Source organism: Talpa occidentalis, unplaced genomic scaffold (genome assembly GCF_014898055.3).
Source record: "Talpa occidentalis isolate TD23 unplaced genomic scaffold, MPIMG_talOcc4v2.1, whole genome shotgun sequence".
Classification (NCBI taxonomy): domain Eukaryota; kingdom Metazoa; phylum Chordata; class Mammalia; order Eulipotyphla; family Talpidae; genus Talpa; species Talpa occidentalis.
Genome location: NW_026555331.1, coordinates 152,329,294 through 152,343,661, shown reverse-complemented (window position 1 = coordinate 152,343,661; position 14,368 = coordinate 152,329,294). Strand labels below are relative to the sequence as shown.

General features: G+C 67.0%; 1 protein-coding gene across 1 annotated transcript in view; it reads right to left on the bottom strand.

The window, feature by feature from the left end:
* Positions 1-12,155, bottom strand: part of LOC119251467 (SCO-spondin-like) — a 45,122-nt gene extending 32,967 nt beyond the window's left edge. The window contains 29 exon segments of the mRNA XM_037518745.2: positions 81-302; positions 474-707; positions 894-1,063; positions 1,138-1,231; positions 1,318-1,467; positions 1,741-1,850; positions 1,923-2,050; positions 2,148-2,344; positions 2,945-3,079; positions 3,392-3,648; positions 3,819-3,913; positions 4,037-4,226; positions 4,897-5,131; positions 5,316-5,481; positions 5,658-5,885; positions 5,971-6,146; positions 6,574-6,691; positions 7,675-7,819; positions 8,118-8,358; positions 8,518-8,689; positions 8,933-9,085; positions 9,510-9,589; positions 9,672-9,830; positions 10,332-10,431; positions 10,522-10,766; positions 11,032-11,211; positions 11,324-11,406; positions 11,759-11,914; positions 12,106-12,155. Coding sequence (XP_037374642.1) covers positions 81-302; positions 474-707; positions 894-1,063; positions 1,138-1,231; positions 1,318-1,467; positions 1,741-1,850; positions 1,923-2,050; positions 2,148-2,344; positions 2,945-3,079; positions 3,392-3,648; positions 3,819-3,913; positions 4,037-4,226; positions 4,897-5,131; positions 5,316-5,481; positions 5,658-5,885; positions 5,971-6,146; positions 6,574-6,691; positions 7,675-7,819; positions 8,118-8,358; positions 8,518-8,689; positions 8,933-9,085; positions 9,510-9,589; positions 9,672-9,830; positions 10,332-10,431; positions 10,522-10,766; positions 11,032-11,211; positions 11,324-11,406; positions 11,759-11,914; positions 12,106-12,155 — 4,669 coding nt within the window.
* Positions 12,156-14,368: the final 2,213 nt, after the last annotated feature.

Here is a 14,368-nt window from a genome sequence, read left to right as displayed (position 1 = left end):
AGCACCAGCCCCCCAAGTGCCCGGCCCCTCTCCCCAGGAGGCCAGACCCAGCCTTTCACCCCTTCCCTCCGGGGACTCACCAGGGCTGGCGCTGGCCAGGAGAGTTGGCACAGTCTCCCCAGGGCCAGGGGTGGGGCCGGGCCAGGTGCCAGGAGGGGGCGTGGGCAGAGATGGGAGCGGGCAGTGCCCAGGCCCCTCGTCTGCGCCATCGGGGCAGTCCCAGACTCCGTCACACAGGTGCGCGGCCCCCACACAGGTGCTGTCGACACAGGGCACCTCCCCAGGGGTGCAATCCACCCGCCCTGCAGCCAGAGAGAGGGGGAGCTGGTCCCGGGGCACTGTTCCGTGTCCCACTGTTCGGGGTGCCCCGGGGGAGCCTGTGTGGGTGACAGGGGAGACAGGGAGGCTGGGGCTCACAGACGATGGGTCTGGGGTCGCCCGGCGGGCTGGAGCCTGGAGCAGGGACAACCCACCCAGACAGGATTCCTCGTCCGCAGCGTCTGGACAGTCGGGGTGCCCGTTGCAGAGCAGGGTGGGGGGCAGGCAGCGCCCATCAGCACAGGCCAGCGAGTCCGGGGGGCACGGGCAGTCCCGCTCATCTGTGCCATCTCCGCAGTCATCCCGCCCGTCACAGAGCAGGGCCAGGGGCAGGCAGTGTCCGGAGCTGCAGGTCATCTGCCCGTCCCCACAGCGCGGGGCGGCACAGCCTGGCGGGCGAGCAGGCAGGCTCACCATGCCCACAGCGGGCCCACAGAAGCCCCAGCCCCCGAGAGCCCAGACACCCCTCGCCACGGGAACAGTGGCTCCGGGGGCCAGCCCAGGACATCGGCCGCCGAGAGGGACCCGGAATGACCCGTCACCAGCCGCTGCCGCTCTCAGGTGCAGACACTCACCCTCCTCGTCTGAGCCATCGCCACAGTCGTCCTGGTTGTCACACAGCCACCCGCGGGGTACACAGTGCCCGCTCTCCTGGCACGGGACCTCCCCCTCCGCGCAGTCAGGGGCTGGCTCCTCACAGTGGGGCCCGTCACCCCCGCACAGCCACTGGCTCTCCTGACACGTGCTGCGCACACGTCCCGGGGTCAGGCTCGGCGCCAGCAGCAGGCCCAGGGGCAGGGCTCGGGGCTCCCCGCTCACCAGTTCCCGCAGTCCTTCTGCAGCACTGTGCCCGCGGGGAAGAAGCTGCCCTCCCACTGGCAGGGGCAGGAAGCTGGCTCCAAGCAGGTGCCCCCTGAGATGGCAGCCTGGTCACCGTGGCTCTGTGCCCCTCTCCCCACCCCGTGTTCCCGCTCCTCTGCCCATTCTGCTCCTACGCACCGTGCAGCAGAGTGCCCTCGGGGCAGAAGCAGCCCTCCACGCAGGCTACGGCCTGGCAGTGATACCCGGGCTCAGGACGGTGGTCATGGCAGGTCGGGGGGCAGGGCGGGCCACAGGCCTCATACACCTGCCCCCCCTCACACTGCAGAGCTGGGAGGGAGGAGAGAGGCTGGGGTCACCGAGGCGCCAGGGCACAGGGCTGTGAGAGTTGCCACCGGCTGCAGGGAGTTGCCCAGGCGCAGCCACCGTGGGCCGGGCGGACGTGCGGGTGTGCTTGGTTCGTCCAGGAGTGCCTGGCACATGGCAAGGCCCCAGGCCCCTTTGCCCTCAAAGGAGCACACTCTGGCTCGCAGGCCAGGAGCAGCATCCTAGGGAGCTGAGCCCATGCGGGACTGGGGACCAGGGAGCGCAGGGCACACTCACGGCAGAGCTCCTGGCTGCGCCAGCGCACGTGCACCCCGTGCCGGGCACACTCATCTGCGTAGGTGGCGATGGCCGAGCAGAGACACTCACAGTCGCCCCCTGAGTCGCAGCTGTGGGAGGGGGTGCTCAGAGGCAGCACCTCCCCACACCCACCCCCGCCCAGTCCCGGGGCGCCCTCTCACCCGCAGGCGTCGTACACACACCACTCATAGTGCTGCTGTGGGGGCACCTCTGTGTGGCAGCGGGCAAATAGAGGCTGCAGCATGGCTGCGCAGCGGGTGCGGGCCCAGTCGGCCCGGTGGGCGTTCACCTGCGGGCACAGCACCATGGGCCCGCCGCTCCCGGGTTCTGGAACCCCCTTCCAGGTTTCTGCAGCCGCCCCGTCCCCCTCTTCCTGCTGAACTCACAGTGCAGGGGTGTGGCAGGTCCCCTGGCTCGAGGCAGAGGGGACTGAGGCGCCAGGAGTGGGCGGCCAGTTCGGCCGTGGGTTCCAGGACGCCCTGGCGGCTCCGCAGGTCATTACCAGCATCTCCATCGAAGTCTCCACACAGCCCGGCCACACGACCGCGGAACTGGGGGGACAGCTGCACCAGGACCCGGGTGCCTGGCAGAGAGCAGTGGGGGTAGCACTGCGAAACCCCCGCGGCCTTCGTCAAGGTCAGGGGCAGGCAGGGAGAAGACCCAGGGGAGCCTGGTTCTGCTTCATGAGCCACCACCCAATAGGGGGCACTGGGTTCCTCTTTTGGGGGGCCACTTTGTGGTAATCAAAGAGATCTATATCTGGGGGAGCTAAGGGCAAGAAAAGGAAGCCTCCTTCCCTAACTAAACCCAGGTAGGGGGCACAGAAACTCTCCAGCAGGCTGGATTCTGGACAGAACCAGGTTCTGCCAGCCCCAGAGGCCAGGCTCAGGGGGGCTGTGCTGACCAGGCGACTCCTGTGCACATGGGGGGCTACGCTGCCTCCTCCAGTGTCTCCGCAACGGTTCTCTGAAAAGCCAACAGTTTGGCTTGGGTGGCGGGGTGTGAGGAGGTTTATTTTCATTTTTCCTCTTGACAACATGGTATTTTCTAAGCGTGTCTTTGGGGAGGAGGCGTTGCTTTCATAACGAAGAGAAACAACTCTGAAAACATTATTTGGAAGCGCCATCCCTTGTACAGAGAAGGGGGGCGGGGGGACCGGCCACAGAAGGCTGAGGGGCCTCACCCCCATCCCACAGCAGGCTGAGCCCCAGGCGGGAGGTGAGCAGCAGGAAGAGCCCGGCGCGCCGCAGGCTCAGCCCCGAGCCCGTGTAGTCCTTGGGGGGCGTTACGCTCACCCCATTCACCGTCACCGCCCGGCCTGTGGAGGAAGCACGGTTTCGGGCTCAGACCCGGGCTGAAGGGACTCCCAGATCCCGTGAGCCCTCACCAGGCCTGCCCCTCTCCCCACACCCGGCTTTTGCTCCTCTCGCTGTGTGGCCTTGGGCCAGTCAGCAGACTTCCCTGAGCCTTTTTCTTGGAGCCTTCCACAGTGATGACCCCCGACCAAGAGGCGAGTGTCAGCCCACGGCACTGACGGCCGGTCACGGGGAGCAGGGGGCAGCCGGCCACATGCAGCTGCACCCCAGCCACGCGCCCACCCCGGCAGGGCCACCCCTCACCGCACAGCCACCTCTGAGCATGCGCACAGCAGTGTCCCGCAGCCTCACGGTCAGCGCCTTGGTGCAGGTGAGCCCGGCGGCCCCGCAGGGCAGGTTCTGGGCGGTCACGGTGAACTGGCCGCCGGCCTCTCGCACCAGCAGGTATTCACAGGCCCCCGGGAAGGTGAGGGCCAACCCATCAAATGTCACGTAGTGGGGGGCACCGGACGCCTGGCAGCGCCCAGCACACCGCTGGCCTGCGCAGCGCCAGTGCCGACCCTGGCACACGCTGTGGGTAAGGGGCGAGGGGACACAGTCACAACGACATTCCAAGCAACTCCACTCAGACCCTCAGCTTGGGGAGCCCCCACTGCCCAGGCCAATCAGGATGCCCCACCCCACCCATCCGCCACCCCCAGCTAGATGGTGAGAGGTTGCAGGTCTCAGGGCCACACAGACCAGACATTGCAGTCCTCCCGGATGGTGGCGTTGGGCGGGTACCACTGGCCGCCGTGGAGGCAGGGACAGAGCTCAGGAGGCACACAACGCTCGTCCTGGGCAAATGCCAGACAAAGGGGCACCTTGCAGAACCACCCAATGCCCAGCCCACTCTTCCAGACACCTGGGGGGAGCAGGGTGGGCCCCACGGTGCCCCATGCAGCCCCCACCCGACTTACCAGCAGCACGGTGCCTGGGGGGCAAACACAGCCCCCTGTGCTGCCCGGGGGGCAGGAGAGGTTGGCACTGGGACTGTCGCAGGTGAGGAGGCACGCACCGGGGACATGGACAAGCTCCCCGGGGCAGAGGGCCCGCTGGGGGGTGCAGCGGCGAGCTGTGCAATTCCAGAGGCCCCGCTCCTGGCAGACGCTGCCGAGGTTGGGGGGTGTCAGAGGCACGTGCGGGGCCAGTCTGCCCTGGGAGGGCCTCCGTGGTTCCAAGCCCCTAGCGGTGACTCTGGAGACCCAAGCGTCTCGCCCCAACACCCGGTCACCTGCATGGAAGTGGGGCTGTCCCGGCACCCGCCATGCCTGGGAAGGATCGGCCATTCTCCGGGCCACGGGAGGGGGGCAGTACTACTGACCCCCCTGCTCCCAGCCTGGGTAGGACGCGGCACCCTCAAGCCCGAGCCCTGGACGCTGGCCCTGCCCCACAGGCCCCTGGTGGGCCTGTGCTGCTCCCTGACCCTTGCGAGCGCCGGCGGCCCACGCAACTGGAATTCAGAGACCTGAGCTCTAGCTGCTCCTCCTCAACATGCCGGGTGACCTGCACGCGGTCAGCCTATCTGAGCCCCAGTTTCCTCCTCTGCAGAGTGGAGCCATTTGCCCACCCCCTACTTCACTGGGTTGCTGCAGGAGGTAAGTAAACATAAACAACGTGGTCTACGTGACCGTGCTTTAATAGGCCCCCAAAGCACTCCACAACCGAGGAGTTGCCTTCCTAGCGTGCATGCCAAGCTCACCCCAGGGGGCCCCAGTCCAGACCCCTGTCTCTAAGTGCCCCTAGCTCCCCGCCTTCCCCCAAAGGCCACCACCCTCACCAGTGGTTGCAGTCTCTCCTAGTGGCACTGCCAGGGGCATAGCGGTGGGCTCCGAGCTGGCAGGAGCACAAGCTGGGGGGCACGCACTGGCCCTCTGGGTCCCACAGTAGCCCTGGAGGGCAGGCGCAACCAGCCACACAGCCAGCCAGCTCCCCACAGTCATCTGGCTCCCCGCAGTTTCGGCCACACGCCGGGGCGCACTCCTGGTACTCCTGGCCCATAGGACACACGACAGCTGGGCACAGACAAATGCACAGGTCAGGGCGCAGCTGCTGTTGCTCTGCTCGCCCCTCTGAACCCCACAAGCCCTATGCTTCTGGAAGGCAAACCCAGCAATTTGCCCAGACCAGAGTTCCTGTTGGGGACCCTCCCCCTGAGGCACAGTTTGTGGGGTGAGGCTGCCAGCTGAGCTGACTCACGGCAGAGGGTCTGGTTCCTCCAGGAAGACAGGGCGCCCTCCTGGGCACAACGGCGAGCATAGGCAGCCAGCACTGGGCACAGGCAGGCCCCGCCAGAGCCACAGGCACACGCTGCCGCCAGGCAGCGCAGGTGGAACGGCTCCCTGTCCACCAACCCGTGGCACTCCTGGGGGCACGGGAAGTGGGTTAGCTCCTCCTCCACAGGTTCCCCTGTCCCTGCTGGTCCCCACGGTGAAGTCTGTGCTCAAAAGCCCTGCCACATCAGGAGCCAGAGCCTTCCAGTAGCCCCGGGAGAGCGCAGGTACCAGCCGCCCCTTACAGGTACAAATGTGGAGGAAGCACCTGGAAGGCTGAGTCCTGCAGGATGGCACAGGTAGCCTCTGCGAAAACGTGCCCCTGAGTGTGGGTGCCACAGGGGAAAAGTGGGGTGCTGTCCTCTGAAGAGCACTTTCCATCCCCTGCCACTTGGAACTTGCTAGCAAAAGCAGCAATGCTGGTTTCCACGTCGCCCGCAGGCGTCAGGAAGTCGTCCTGCTGGTTCCAGGTGAAGGTGCCACACAGACCCTGCACCTGGGCCGCGGCAGTGGGCATGGGACTGTTAAATCTGGGTTCATGGGGGGTGTGGCCCAGCCACTCACCTGCCCCCCCAGCACACCTGATGGGCATAGCGGGGGTCCAGGGTGATGTACGCTGCAGGGTCGGACACTCCCCAGAGCAGCTGGGCCCCAGGCCAGTGCAGCAGCAGGAAGGAGGAGGAGGCGCGGACCACTCTGAGGCCCCCAGCGCCATGCCAGGGTAAGTCCACATCCTGCCCGTGGACCAGAACGGCTCCTGCAATGTGGGCCTCTGTTGGGGCTAGGCTGGGTGGATGGGGAGGTGAGGGGGACACCCAGGATGGGAGTGACCTTGGATGGGGAGGTGGTGGGCACACCCAGGATGGGAGTGACCTTGGATGGGGAGGTGGTGGGCACACTCAGGATGAGAATGACCTTGGGTGGGAGGCGGGCCGCCCACACTGAGTAAGGGAAAGTGGGCTGACCCCTGGAGGCCACCTGTCCCTCCTGAGCAACCCCCAACATGCCCACAGACCAGCTTCTGAGCCAGTGCACAGGAGGAGCTGGCAGGGAGAGTCCAGTGCTGGGGATGGTGGCAGAGGCGGCCACTGGCTGGCAGCTGGGAGGGCCTGCAGGCCGGACTCTACCTAGAGGCTGTTCAGCTCCCTCGTACCTGGGAACTTGCTATCTGAGAGCAGAGGTACCTGAGTCCCTGAGTTGGATGTGGGTGTCCCCCAGGGAGACAGACATGGCACGGAGGCAGCTCCCAGAGTCGCAGGCCCCATGCTCCAGCACGATCAGCAGCTGCCCCTGAGAGAGGTCCTGGGGAGCCAGAGGAGAGCAGGCCTCACAGCATCCAAGAGCAGACCTGCCCTGCTTTTGTCTTCTGCAGGACACCCGGGCTGCCCAGCAGAGGCAGCTCCACTGGCCTGGCCTGCGGGCTGAGCACCTTCCAGCCAGCCTGAGTCTGTGCAGTAGGGGGCCAGGTCTTGCCAGGTGTTGCCATGTGTGATTGTGTGTGTCCAGATGCAGGTGTGCACACCTGTGCATGTGTGTGTCTGTGAGCTGAGACAAGCCCCTCTAATACGCTCATGCTTGTGTGTCCGTGTACGCACATGATAAATGCACACGTACGTGCAGGTGTCACGTGCACACACGTTAAGTCCATGTGCTTGCGCATGCACAAGTCACAGGTACAAACATACCAAATCTGTGTGCACATGTTTGAACATGTCGCGTACACACACATGCTAAAACTGTGAGCATGCACAGGTGCCTGTGTGTGACCCACTAGTCTGTGCTGCGTGAACATACATCGTACGCGTGCAAGTACAAGGACTATGTGCACTGCGCAGACATGTCAGGTGCTCGCACACACGATATCTATGCGCTCCTACACGAATACGTGTCGTGTGTGCATGGCTGTGCATGTCCACGTGTCGGAACTTGGCCTGGGCCTGACCTTGGGAAGTCCCCTAATTCCAGGGGCCCAGGACTGGGGACCAAGGGGGCCCATCTTCCCACTGCGGCTGGTTTGCACTGAGTAGGCGGGACAAGCCGGCCTGCGCCTGTGACGAAGGACTGTGAGGCCGGGCCTTGTCGTGAGCCCCGGGGTGGGGGGACTGCAGAGGGGCTTCCACAGGAGCCTAAAGGGGGAACCCACGGGGGAGCTGGGGGGTGTCTGCGGCAGCTCCACAATCGGTTCTCTCCGCTCTTCCCGGGAACTCCTGCTCCCCTTCGAGGGTCCCGCTCTGGCAAGACCCCCCACGGCCCCCCAATCCCGGCGTCCGTCCGGTCCTGCCCACCTGCACCAGGCGGTAGCTGCACCCTGCGCCGCCGCGGAAGGGGAAGCTCCGCCCATCGAAGGTGACGTAATGCCCGTCCCCGCCCACCGCGCACTCCGCGGGGCACGGCGCCTGCGCGCAGAGCCAGCGGCCCTCCCGGCACTCGCTGCGGGCACACGGGGCGGGGTGGGGGCGCGGTGGGGGCGCGGTGGGGGGGGTGGCCCGGCCCCGGGGGGCTGGGCGGGGCCCCGACATCCCGGTCCTTCCCCCCCTCCCCCCCCCCCCCGCCCCGTTAGGGTTCGCCTCCGCCGGCCGCGCCTCTGCCTGGGGCGCTCAGCGGGGTCATCGACTACGACCCCTCGAGGTCACAGGCCCTGGGAAGGAGGCCCGAGGGGCGCGGGGGGGGACCGGGGAGCCGCGGCCGCCGACCCCGCAGCAAGGGCGCGCGCGGCCCGCCGACCCACCACGGGTTGCACCGCTGGCGCACGGTGTCGCCGGGGCCGTGGCGCTGGCGGCGGCGGTAGCACGGGCAGCGCGCGGCGGGCACGCAGAGGGCGCCGTCCCAGAGCAGGCCGCGCGGGCACTCGCAGCCGCCCACGCACTGGGCCCCGCACGGCCCCGCCGCGCCCTCGCCCGCGGCCGCGCAGCTGGGCGGGCAGGCGGAGGCGCAGTCCGAGTACTGCTGGCCGCCCGGGCACGGGCGCTCTGCGGGCACAGGGCGGCCGTGAGACCCCAGCCCGCCTCCCGCCCACCCCACCGCGCGGGCCGCGCCCAGCTGGAGGCCCTCGGGCGCGACACTGCCCCGCAGGGTGGGGAGGACCCGGGTGGGCGTGCTGCTGGGAGGGGCACGGGCGGGGGCCCTACCGCAGAAGCCGGGTCTCCTCCAGCGCACGGCGATGTGCCGCTGGGCACAGTCCCGCGCGTAATGCGCCAGGGTGGCGCACACGGCCTCCCGCCGGCCCTCGGCCCCGCTGCCCGCGGAGACCCCAGCACAGTAGGCAAAGAGGCAGGCCTCGTGGTACTCAGCAGGGGGCACCTGCCAGAAAGGATGGGCCCTCAGCTTGCCAGCCTTCTCCCCCTACACTCATCAACACCCCCCATCCCACCCTGTTTATACAAGGACCCCCAGAGGGACCTCAGAAAGCACACAACAGCCGGCTCCTTTCCTGGAGGTAAAACCAAAACCCAGGGGCAGATTTCACCCATGGTGGGAAGCAATTTAGTAACAGGACCTGATTCCGGCCTCCAGTCCCTCCAGGGCACTAAGCAACCTCCCTACCTGGGCATGGCATTCCCTGAATGGACCATCCAGCAGCTGGTGGCACACATCCTGGGCTTCAGCCCGTAGCCGGCTGGCCTCCAGGCCCGCCTCTGTGAGCCTCAGGGGGTCCTCACAGCCCTGGGCCACCTCCACTGCCTCAGGACAACCAGGCTGGGGACAGGCGGGGTCAGGGCAGGGGCAGGGATGAGGTACATTGAGCAGGACACCAGGGAAATGGTCACTGCCATGAGCCGCTAGCCAGTCATCCTAAGGTTGCGGGGTCAGCAAAGGGCTAGGCCAGGCTGGGTCAGGGGAGCCCAAGGGCAGGAGAGTGGGTAACTGGCTAGTTGAGCCGTGCTGCACGGTGCCCAGGTCAGAGTCCTGGGTGGTCAGTGCGCGCGGGCAGCAGGGGTGTGTATGTGTGTGTGTGGCAGCACCTCCCACGCAGCTGCCATGGGGCTCTGAGCCTGCCATGGACCCCCTGAAGACCGGGGAGAGAGCCAGCCCTGTTCCCGAGGACAGGCCGGCGGCGGAGGCAGAAGGGAAGCTTCAGGGGTATCCGGAAGCCAGGAGTGGGGGAGTGAGGGGCTCTCACCTCAGAGTCAGGGAGCTTCCAGGAATTCCCAAAGGTGGCAGGCAAGGCCGCCAGCCCCCCGCCCGGCTCCAAGAAGTCATCTGGGGAAGGGGAAGAGGTGCTGTGTCCTGGTCCATCTCTCTCCCCGTCCCTCTGGCCGGCAGCCAAGTCACCCCCACTCACCCTCAGGTCGGCCGTTGTAAAGTCCACAGAGGCCCTCGGTCTGTCCCTGGAGCTCGCGGTCCACAGACACGGAGACCGAAGTGGACCTGTCCAGCCGCACCACGACCCCCAGGCCCCCGGACAGCACCAGCCAGTCCCCTTGCCACTGCAGGCTCAGCCCTGGGCAGGGGGACGGGTCAGGCTGCCACCCCTCCCAGCATCACACAGGGTTCGGCGGTAGGGGTGGGGGGAAATCTAACGCTTGGAGAGAGCTCCCCACTTTATAGCCTTGAAGCTGTCACAGACCTCTGAGAAGTTCACGAATGCTACGGAAACTACAAGTGAACTGCGAAACTGTGAGGGAGTGTGCCTGTGCAGACATGTACACACGCATGTACACGTGTGTGCACATATGTACACGTAGCCCCACTTCACTCCAGGGACCTCAACCAGCACCAAAGTTCCGGTAGGAGAGCCCCGCATTAGTAGCACAAAAGCCCTTCCACGCGGCACTCGGCACACAGGCGGGGAAACTGAGGCACAGAGTGTTTAGGTAAGTAGAGGGCCTTGTTGAGGTCGCACCGCGATGAGGTCAGCAGGGATGAGCTTCAGGGGTGGGTGAGGGACTAAGTCCATGACCTCCTGGCCTCTCAGCTGCCACCCATTCCACAGCGCCCTTACCGTGGAGCAGCCGCGACTCCCCCTCAGGTACCAGCTGCCCATTCACAAACACGGCCCCGTCCTGGACCAGCACCTCCTCTGGCCCCATCGCCACCCGGGCCTTGGGGGAGACGCCCATTGAAAGGGGCCTTCAGGGCTGTCCACCCCAGTGCAGCGCCCTCCCCGGGCCATCCCTGTCTCCCTCCCTCACCAGCTGGCAGTGCCCGGGCCGGGGGCAGTGCCCCCGAGGTGTGAGGTGGACGGCCCAGCTAGAGTCGGCAGCGCCCGCCAGCAGGTAGGAGCAGCGGCCCAGGAAGTGGAAGTGGCGCCCGTCAAAGGTGCGGTAGTGGAAGCCTGACCAGGTGGCACAGGTGGCTGCGGGACTCTGGTGCCGACTCCAGAGATGGTCCACTGCCCCTGCCAGGGGCTGCAGGGGGGCTGGGGAGGGGGTGTCACCTGGGGAGACAGACCAGCATGAGCCTCTGCGTGTGGGGCAGGCATGAGGGCGAGGGTGAGAACGCTGCACTGCTGGCAGACAGGGAGGTGGGTCAGCAGGGCCTGGCCATGTTCAGGCCAGTGGGCAGAGGATGGGGGCAACTTATCCGGGAGGACAGAGGCATGGGCATGGGCCCTGCGGGAGGCCCAGAGCTCAAGTGGAGGTGCCAGGCATGGAGCGAGGAGGCCGGACGTGCCTGGCACAGGCTGGGGCATGAGCACCAACCTGGGAGCTGCTGACTGGCGCAGCCAAGGCAGACCCGGGAGCGGCCGTCCTGCCAGCTGTGTGCCCAAGGCCGGGCACAGCACTCCTGCAGGCTCCCCGCAGAGGCATTAGTGGAGCCTGCCCTTGGCTGGCACTGCCATGTGGCGAAACAGTGGCCCTCAGGGCTGGTGTCTGCGAGGGCTGTGAGGAGAGAGGAGAGAGCAGGGCAACCTCCAAACTCAGCCGCTCCCCAGGCGGCCTGCAGCCTCCAGGGACCCGCAGAACCAGAACCAGGCTGATCTGGAGCGCTTACCCACGGTGCAGCGGGCACCCCCCCAGCCTGGGCAGCAAGCCCGCACCGTCTGGTTCCGTGCAGCAGGCCGGGTTTCCGGGGGCCTGGGTCCCGCAATGGGGAGAAAGGAGAAGACGTTTGTGTTCAGCCCAGCCCAGCCCAGCCCAGCAGGTCCACTGCCATCTCTGTGGCTTTTCCCTATTGCGTCCTCGTCTCGGTCTGAGCTTCCCCACATGCACAGCGAGCGTGTTCTTGGGGGGCCGATGGGGATGCACCGCTTTGTCCACTGCCCATGGTGATGCCCACTCACCCACCCACCACCCTCCCACACTGCCCTTCTTGAGCCCACCAGACCTCCCCCCCATGTCTGCGTCTCCAAATGGCTGCCCAGACCACCCAGTCTTCGTGACGCTGACCCCACCCTCTGGGCAGCCGGTGAGCTCCAACCCCGCTCACTTGTAGACGGGACAGAGCCCCGCGCGCGCACTCCCGGGGCCCGGCCGCCAGCCCTGGCGCCTGTAGTGGTAGAGGCTGGTGCAGGGCACCACGTCTTCCTGGCGGGGTGTCACTTCCTCCTCCACCAGGACGGTCTCGGTCCGCTCACACCACCGCCTGCCCACAGACAGGCCACAGCTGCTGCCCGGGCCTCTGCCCCAAGGAGCCTGTGCCGTGCCGTGCCCCCAGCCCCGAGGAGCCCTCCCGGGGAGAGCCGGGAGCTGGGAGGTGAGGGGACCCCGCGGCAGGGACTCTGGCTGCCACAGGGTCCCGGTCACGGGGTAGGGGGCCCGAGGGTGTCAGCTTACCCGTGGGCCAGTGCCCAGGCCAACCCGAGGAGGAGGGCAGGGAGCAGCATGGTGCCACCCCAGGCCACCCCAGGGCTGAGGCTCTGGCTTGGGGAGAGCAGCGCCGGGGCCAGTTACCGGAGGCCAGCCTGGGGCTCCCCCCACACTGCTGTCCGCGGCCGGAGTCTGTCTCAGAGCCGGCCCTCGGGCGGGAGGCCTTATCTCAGCCCCAGGCCCGGGCACCAGCTGCCAGGGACCGGATTGGACCTGGCCACACATCACACCATCCCCCTAGCCCGCTCCCCTGGACAGGCCCGCCCCCCCTCTGCTGTGTGTACAGCGGGGGTGCGTGTGTACCTGCGCGGGGTGTGTGTGTGGTGGAAGTGTGGACTAGTGTTGCGTGTGCATAGTAGAGGAGTGTGTCTGTGCAGTGTGTGGTGGGGGTGTGCGTGCACCTGTGCAGTGTGTAGAATGTGTGGCGTGTGTGTAGTGTGCAGTGGGGGTACAGTGTGTGTGGGGGGATATAGTATGTGTGTGGTGGGGGTGTAGTGTGTGTGTGCGCTCACAGTGCAGGGTGTGTACCTGGCCACTGTCAGCAGCTTTGAACCTCAGGTATTTCCACACTCACAAGCCCAGAGCAGCCAGCGTGACCCCCGGGCCCCAGTGTCCTCTCCAGCACCAAAGGCCGCCGGTGTGTGTGTGCGGCGGACTCGGCACGTAAACACGTCGAAGCAGCTGCAGCTTTCTGAGGACGCGTCCTCGGCTGCATCAGACCCTACAGAGCGTGAGCGCAGGGCCTGCCGGGCAAGGGCCTCTGATCCTGAGGTCTGTCTGCACCCCTGGGCTCCCCTCCGCTGCCCTCTCAGCCAGGCCCCCTGGCAGAGGCTGCTGGGTGTGGGGGTCTGATGGGCCAGGGAGCTCTTTCCTCAGCGCAGGGCTGCAACGTGGCTGGCGGTCTGCCCTGGCCTGGGGTCTCCTGGGAATCCTGGGGCCTAGCACCTGGAACTCAGGGAAGTGAGGAGCTTCGGGGAGAAGGACCTGGGTGGGAAGTGTGGGGGGGGTAGGAGACAGAGGGCCCTGGGGGCAAGGCAGCCGGATGGGATAATCCGATGGTCCGGTTGGGAGGGGGCAGCAGCCGCACCCCGAGGGAAATCCTGCTCACATCCTGGTTACCGACTTGGCACCAGGGCTGGAATGCAGACCCAGGAGCTCTCCAGCCCCAACCTGCTGTCCCTACAGCACCCCACACTGTCAACCCCCCACCACACACACCCACACACATGGGCTCTGAGGCGCGACTCCAGAACCAGAGGCACGTGGGGCGTTTCTTCTGGACCCACCATTGGCCCTGGGCCAAAAGAGGGACGAGAGCCCCTGGAAAGGGCAGGGATGGGGTGGCCAACTTACAAGTGTCTCACCCATGCCTGACGCTCCCCACACCCCCACTGCAGACAGGCCCATAGACAGGCGCCCCCTCCAGGCCAGCCCGCAGGGACGCCAGGCCCACCCTAGAGACTGGCTGCTCCTGGCCCCTTGCCAATGGCATCCCCGCTGCCTTCCTGGGTACCCCATCCCGGTGAGGGGTCACCGCAGCCAGGAGAGCCTGCTCTGCACTCCTGGGGCCATTCACCCCACTCCTGGACTCACTGCGGCTCAGGATCTCAGCACTGGTGAGGGTGGGGGGAACACAAGTCACAACAGTGGGTTCCCTAAGGGGGCAGGAGGGAGAAAGCTGGAACCCAGGGGAGTTTGGAGAAAGACTGGGGAGCAGGGGCCAGAACAGCAGACCCACATTTCAGCGGGTGGAGGACAGAATAAGGGGAGATTTCAGGAAGAGTCCGGGTGCCCAGGTGGTGAAGCCCAGAAGCAGCAGCCGGTGGGACAGAGCCTCCCCCAGAGCCCGGGTGTGAGGACAGAGGCCAAGCCTGACCCACCCGAGGAGGGGCCGCCGCCCCCCACCCCGCCCAGGGAAGGCGCCCCACTCCGCAGCCCCCGCCTCGCCCCCAGCCCAGTCTCCTGCCGCGGGGCCTCCGGCCTCCTCCGCCCCCTCCCCACCACCCAGGGGACTCCTCCCGGCCCCACCTTCGCCCCAGACACCTGGCTCAGGGCGCCCACCCCAACTCTAAAGGGCCGCTTCCTGGGGGGCGCAGGGGCCCAGCCGGGTCTCCTTCGGCCGATCCTCAAGGCCCCCAGGGACGCGGCTGGGGCCGCGGGTCTCAGACTCGGGGGCTCCGGGGGAGAGGGCGCGGGTCTGCGTGGACCCAGAGGGGGGCGGGTGGGGGCG